Source organism: Salvelinus fontinalis, unplaced genomic scaffold, assembly GCF_029448725.1.
Source record: "Salvelinus fontinalis isolate EN_2023a unplaced genomic scaffold, ASM2944872v1 scaffold_1961, whole genome shotgun sequence".
NCBI lineage: Eukaryota > Metazoa > Chordata > Actinopteri > Salmoniformes > Salmonidae > Salvelinus > Salvelinus fontinalis.
In genome coordinates this window covers 15,390-22,438 of record NW_026602170.1, presented here as the reverse complement: position 1 = coordinate 22,438, position 7,049 = coordinate 15,390, and the positions used below count along the sequence as shown (strand labels likewise).

Genomic DNA, 7,049 nt, shown 5'->3' with positions numbered 1-7,049 from the left:
GTGCCGGCTCCACGCACCAGGCCTCCAGTGCGCCTCCCCAGTCCGTAACGTCCTGTGCCAGCTCCCCGCAATCGCCCTGAAGAGCGTGTCATCAGTCCGGTGCCACCTGTGCCGGCTCTATGCACCAGGCCTCCAGTGCGCCTCCCCAGTCCGTAACGTCCTGTGCCAGCTCCCCGCAATCGCCCTGAAGAGCGTGTCATCAGTCCGGTGCCACCTGTGCCGGCTCTATGCACCAGGCCTCCAGTGCGTCTCCCCAGCCCGGAGCATCCTGTGCCAGCACTCGATCTGAGGAGCGTGTCATCAGTCCGGTGCAAACTGCGCCGGTGCCCAGTCCAGGCACGGCGTCCAACCCAGCTCCATGGCCGGAGCCCTCCTCTGTGCCAGTGCCCAGTCCAGGCACAGCGTCCAACCCAGCTCCATGGCCAGAGCCTTCCTCGGCTGGGCGCGGCGTCCAACCCAGCTCCATGGCCGGAGCCTTCCTCGGCGCCGGTGCCCAGTCCGGGCACGACGTCCAACCCAGCTCCATGGCCGGAGACCTCCTCTGCGCCTCCTCTGCGCCGGTGCCCAGTCCAGGCACGGCATCCAGTACCGCTCCAAGGCCAGAGCCTTTCTCGGCGCCTATGCCCAGTCCAGGCACGGTGTCCAGTACCGCTCCAAGGCCGGAGCCTTTCTCTGCGCCGATGCCCAGTCCAGGCACGGTGTCCAGTCCCGCTCCATGGCAGGAGCCTTCCTCTGCGCCGATGCCCAGTCCGGGCACGGCGTTCAGCGAGGCTCCATGGCCGGATCCGTGGTCTAGGTGGGGGCTACAACCCGCACCGGACCCGCCACCGACACTAGTCATCCCCCCTACCCTCTCCATTTGGTTTAAGGTTTTGCGGCCGGAGTCCGTACCTTTGGGGGGGGTACTGTCACGCCCTGACCATAGAGCCCTCGGGGTTCTCTATGGTGTTTTTAGTCAGGGCGTGACTCGGGGGGGGGGGGGGGGGGGGGGGTGTTCTAGTCGGTTTATTTCTATGTGGATGTTTTGGTGTGGTTCCCAATTAGAGGCAGTTGATTATCGTTGTCTCTAATTGGGGATCATACTTAAGGTGTCCCTGTTCCCACCTGCATGGTGGGATATTGTTTTATGTTAGTGTTGAGCACTACGACTTCACGTTCGTTGTATGTTTATTGTTTTCTTAGTTTCACTTTAATAAAATATGTGGAACTCAAATTACGCTGCGCCTTGGTCTGTCCTTCATAACCAACGTGACAGATATGACCTCACAGCCTAACAATGTCCTACAATTCAGTCCTACATTTGAATCAGATACACACCTTGGTGGGATAATATGTGAGAGCATGTGTTCCAAATGGCAACCTATTCTCTATACACTGCTCTACTTATGACCAGAGCCCATCAACAACAACTTGATTTACAACATGTTTTGCAAACACCAACTGTCAGGTTTGTGAGCCACTTTGGGTGGAACAGAATGGAAATATGGTGTTTTAAATTGTCAAACCAGCTTCAAATACCCAGGTTTGTGCATTACTTTTGTGTTATTTCAGGAAATACTGTAATAAAAGGGTTTGCTTTTCTCTAACCGAGTAATGTTGGTTACCTCACAACAATGCAAAGACAGAGAGAGAGACTGCTGACACCCCAAAAAAGCCTGGAGGGACACCAATGCTTCTATGGAAAAACACCACAAGGGAAATAGTTAAATAACACACTTATAATTGTTTTTATTCACTTGAAAACCATAAAATATTCTCTACAAGTTGAACTATTGTGATTATATAACTTTTATTCATCTTAATGAAGGTAGTGTAAATGTCTAATGCTCTAAGTAAATACTATTTATTAGATTAAACAAATGTTCATACACTACTGTTTTGTTTATGTCCGACCATATCTCCATTTGGCCAAAAATGCTATTTCATTCTCAGTCCAGACAAGACTCAGCCCTCCTGAATCCATGTACTTCATGACTAGAATTATTGATAGGTATTTTTTACTTCATGAGTTTGTAGGAAATAAACCGTAACATTATCGCACACAGCATTGCGCATCATCTTTATGCATGTGGATCATGAAATTATTGGAGCAAAGAGAGACCACTCAGACTGCTTTACAAAACAAGATAGAACGCTGTTTATTCATAGTACAACTCATTTTTGGTTACAGAAACATCCAGTTGAAAATAAAATATTTTATAATTTCAAAATAAGCCTTTTTGGGGTTTGGACAATCTCTCAGAATGCAACCTGTCACTCTCCGGATAATCGTATATTGTAGTATCATAACAATATTCATATATCACATGTCGTTCTGATGTAACAGTTTTAGTTTGCCATCAACTTCTAACTTACATTCAGACCAATTCAATTCACAAGCACTTGAGCAGGTAAGAGTTGCAGAAAGCTCCGCGAGGACAGTCGCACATTTTGCCGATTCTCGCGCCCTTTCTCACTGCGCACTGCTCTCCAACGTCGCACTGAAAAAAAGAACGTAGACAAAATAAGACCGTGTGACATTTTTGCCAACAGATGCAGAGGTCTGTGGGGCCATATCCACCTGTCACCACATCAGATCACATCATGCACAAAACATGGCACATGAAAGCATTTAGTGAAAGTTAAAATGTTGAAATGTAGTTTTACGCGCCAGTTTAGGCTCTCTGTTTTTCGAAGTATAGGTCGTTCCATTTTTAGAAGCTTCGTTCAAATTGTTAAATTTACCGTAGGGACTTGGCCGAATTTCTTTTCCCAGAATGGAAGTCTCTTGGTCTGCAGCTTTTTAAGAACGTCATGTAGTGCTCCAAGCTGTGGGAAATATTGACACATTAGAATGAGAAATCCTTCCAAAGCAGACCTTTCCAATAGACAAACATCTAATGCTCATCAACCATTAAAGTCGCAGGTTTTACTTTTAGCCTAGATAGAAACTTACCAGTTGCTTTTCGTTGGTCAAATTCGGATCTTTGGGGTAGAAGTCTCTCACACTTCTTGTGTCGAGGTCCAATTCGGAATCCAAGTAGTCAATTTCAGCACTAAGAACGATGGACAGCAACACCGCGCAAACCACTGCTCTGGTCCATAGCCTGGAGCTCTCCATGGTCCTTAAGAGATTGCGTACAGTAGAAGATATCTTTCGTCTCCAAAAGGTCCCGTTCTAATGCTCCAGTTACCGCAATCCAAACACTTTTTATCTATGTACCGCAGTGGCCGAAGTCTGTGACTTCCGCGCAACGCCACCTTAACCATAGATTTTTCATGCGTAAGAGAGATGGCGTGGGTGAGTCATTACGTAAAGTTGGATGGCTTGTAATTGCTTAAAGTTGTGGGCTCTCCTACAAGGCACAGCTTACTCACTTTTTTTTCATTGACGACATGAGATGTTTTCTATGACATGGTACAGTGCCTTCGGAAAGAATTCAGACCCCTTGACTCTTTGCACATTTTGTAACGTTACAGCCTTATTCTAAAATGGATTAAATTGTTTTCCCCCCTCATCAATCTACACACAATTCCCCATAATGACAAAGCAAAAACAGTTTTTTTTTAAAATGTTTGCTAATTTATAAATAAATAAATAAATAAATATGACATTTACATAAGTATTCAGACCCTTTACTCAATACTTTGTTGAAGCGCCTTTGGCAGGGATTACAGCCTTGAGTCTTCTTGGGTGTGATGCTACAAGCTTGGCACTCTGCAGATCCTCTCAAGGTCTGTCAGGTTGGATGGGGAGTGTTGCTGCACAGCTATTTTCAGGTCTCTTCATAGATGTTCGATCGGGTTCAAGTCCGGGTTTTGCTGGGCCACTCAAGGACATTCAGAGACTTGTCCCGAAGCCACTCCTGCATACCACCCTGCATACCACTGCTGGCTTGCTTCTGAAGCTAAGCAGGGTTGGTCCTGGTCAGTCCCTGGATGGGAGTCCAGATGCTGCTGGAAGTGGTGTTGGAGGGCCAGTAGGAGGCACTCTTTCCTCTGGTCTAAAAAAAATAAAAAAATATCCCAATGCCCCAGGGCAGTGATTGGGGACACTGCCCTGTGTAGGGTGCCGTCTTTCGGATGGGACGTTAAACGGGTGTCCTGACTCTCTGAGGTCATTAAAGATCCCATGGCACTTATCGTAAGAGTAGGGGTGTTAACCCCGGTGTCCTGGCTAAATTCCCAATCTGGCCCTCACACCATCATGGTCACCTAATAATCCCCAGTTTACTATTGGCTCATTCATCCCCCTCCTCTCCCCTGTAACTATTCCCCAGGTCGTTGCTGCAAACGAGAACGTGTTCTCAGTCAACTTACCTGGTAAAATAACGGTAAAAAAAAAAAAAAAAAAAAAAAAATTGTCTTGGCTGTTTGCTTAGGGTTATTGTCTTGTTGGAAGGTGAGCCTTCGCCCCAGTCTGAGGTCCTGAACGCTCTGGAACAGGTTTTCATCAAGGATCTCTCTGTACTTTGCTCCGTTCATCTTTGCCTCGATCCTGACTAGTCTCCCGGTCCCTGCCGCTGAAAAACATCCCCACGGCATGATGCTGTCACCCCCATGGTGACAGGTTTCCTCCAGACGTGACACTTGGCATTCAGGCCAAAGAGTTCAATCTTGGTTTCATCAGACCAGCGAATCTTGTTTCTCGTGGTCTGAGAGTCTTTAGGTGCCTTTTGCCAAAACTCCACTGTCATGTGCCTTTTACTGAGGAGTGGCTTCCTTCTGGCCACTCTACCATAAAGGCCTGATTGGTGGAGTGCTGCAGAGATGGTTGTCCTTCTGGAAGATTCTCCCATCTCCACAGAGGAACTCTAGAGCTCTGTCAGAGTGACCATCGGATTCTTGGTCACCTCCCTGATGAATGCCCTTCTCCCTCAATTGCTCAGTTTGGCTAGGTGGCCAGCTCTAGGAAGAATCTTGGTGGTTCCAAACTTCTTCCATTTAAGAATGATGGAGGCCACTGTGTTCTTGGGGACCTTCAATGCTACAGAAATGTTTTTGTACCCTTCCCCAGAGTTGTGCCTCGACATAATCCTGTCTCGGAGCTCTACAGACAATTCCTTCGACCTCATGGCTTGGTTTTTGCTCTGACATGCACTGTCAACTGTGGGAACTTATATAGACAGGTGTGTGCCTTTCCAAATCATGTCCAATCAATTGATTTGACCACAGACTCCAATCAAGTTGTAGAAACATCTCAAGGATGATCAATGGAAACAGGATGCACCTGAGCTCAATTTCGAGTCTCATAGCAAAGGGTCTGAATACTTATGTAAATAAGGTATTTCTGTTTTTTATTTTGAATACATTTGCAAAAATGTCTAAAAACCTGTTTGCGCTTCGTCATTATGAAGCATTGTGTGGACATTGTTGAGATGTTTTTATTTAATTTATACATTTTAGAATAAGGCTGTAACTTAACAAAATGTGGAAAAAGCCAAGAGGTCTGAATACTTTCCAAAGGCACTGTATGTACCAGAAAGAGCACCCCCCATATTCATGTTGGACGGGATGACGAGGTACATTTGGAGAGGGGTCCTTTTTTGGCAGAGGAAAGACGGAAGAAAACGTGTGCCTCAGGAAGAGCATGGTGCATGCAACACCAGGGTTGAGGGTTCGATTCTCACGGAGGACCAGACAAAACGTATGCACTCACAACTGTAAGTCGCCCTAGATAATAACGTCTGCTAAATTACGTAAATAGTTACGCTATATCAGTGTAGGTGATTTTATCAAATAATTACACCAGTTTCATAGTGTATTTTGGACACATTACAGATTACACCATGAACGTGAAAAATAAAATGTAGGACTATAGTTTTAGTTACCTCTGGTGCCATGTGCTGTAAGTTTTTGTCCCATTTTTCGCCAAATAATCATGGCATTCAGAAATCATTTTACGGCAAATATGTGACCTGTCTTAGTGTGTCATCTCTCCCCTCGTTCTGTGAAGAGACTTGTGTTGGGAAACAGACTAAACTGGTCAGAACTGCACATGACGCACTAGCCTACTCATCTTTAACCATTCTGTGCATTGAGACAATTAACCATAACACAAGCAGGGTTATCGTGTAGAGATGATCATTAGAAATATTGACACAGATCACAGACGGCTATACTGTGTTGCTGTCTTGTTTTGTTCTTGATCATCTCGGTTTCTGACGGCAGCATCAAGTGTCTCCGGGTTCGGAGCCGGCTATTCACTAAACATCCGACACATCTCTTTTGATCTCTTATTTCCGCGATATCCCAGTTTCCTGTCTGTCAGCCCGAGACGGAGATGAGGACTAGAGCGCTTTGATTGCGCTGGGGCTGCTGAGCGTTTGTGTGAGTCACTACTCTGTTTTCCAATTACCGACTTAGACGCCGGATAGGCCTATTAAAACATTTTTATTCACAGCAGATATTCACAGCAGTGGTGGAAACGTACCCAATTTGTCATGGGCAACTTGAGTAAAGATGCCTTAATAGAAAATGTCTCAAGTAAAAGTGAAAGTCACCCAGTGAAATGCCACTTGAGTAAAAGTCTAAAAACATCTGGTTTTAAATGTACTTAAGTAAAGTGGTGGGAAAATACCCAATTGTCAAACTTGAGTAAAAGTTTTTTTTTTTAAGAAAAAAGTAAATGATATAGGGTACATCAAATGTTTTAAATAAGCAAACCAGTCGGCACAATGTTCTTGTTGTTTTTTTAAATCAGGGACAGTCAGGCGCAGGTTTCTTACGCTTCCACTCAAGCCAATTTCAATCATTCATTTGTTATTAGGGAGAGAGCTTGACCTGTTCACCGGACGTGCTACCTGTCCCAGACCTGCTGTTTTCAGCTCTCTAGAGACAGCAGGAGCGGTAGAGATACTCTTAATGATCGGCTATGAAAAGCCAACTGACATTTACTCCTGAGGTGCTGACTTGCTGCACCCTCGACAACTACTGTGATTATTATTATTTGACCATGCTGGTCATTTATGAACATTTGAACATCTTGGCCATGTTCTGTTATAATCTCCACCTGGCACAGCCAGAAGAGGACTGGCCACCCCTCATAGCCTGGTTCCTCTCTAGGTTTC

At 45.5% G+C, this 7,049-nt stretch overlaps 1 protein-coding gene across 1 annotated transcript; it reads right to left on the bottom strand.

The window, feature by feature from the left end:
- Positions 1-2,113: 2,113 nt before the first annotated feature.
- LOC129850359 (cocaine- and amphetamine-regulated transcript protein-like) lies at positions 2,114-3,293 on the bottom strand. The gene is made up of 3 exons (XM_055916808.1): positions 2,936-3,293; positions 2,725-2,808; positions 2,114-2,480 (listed from the first exon to the last, which is right to left on the bottom strand). The coding sequence occupies exons 1-3, from the start codon at positions 3,098-3,100 to the stop codon at positions 2,373-2,375; spliced, it is 357 nt and encodes a 118-aa protein (XP_055772783.1). The 5' UTR covers positions 3,101-3,293; the 3' UTR covers positions 2,114-2,372.
- Positions 3,294-7,049: the final 3,756 nt, after the last annotated feature.

What these genes read in the sequence shown, in the direction of transcription:
- LOC129850359 (XM_055916808.1), bottom strand. Translation starts at nt 3,100, where the DNA reads ATGGAGAGCTCCAGGCTATGGACCAGAGCAGTGGTTTGCGCGGTGTTG. An exon ending in TGACCAACGAAAAGCAACTG is followed by an intron (nt 2,809 to 2,935) that starts GTAAGTTTCTAT and finishes TATTTCCCACAG; the next exon opens with CTTGGAGCACTACATGACGT. An exon ending in AATTCGGCCAAGTCCCTACG is followed by an intron (nt 2,481 to 2,724) that starts GTAAATTTAACA and finishes TCTTTTTTTCAG; the next exon opens with TGCGACGTTGGAGAGCAGTG.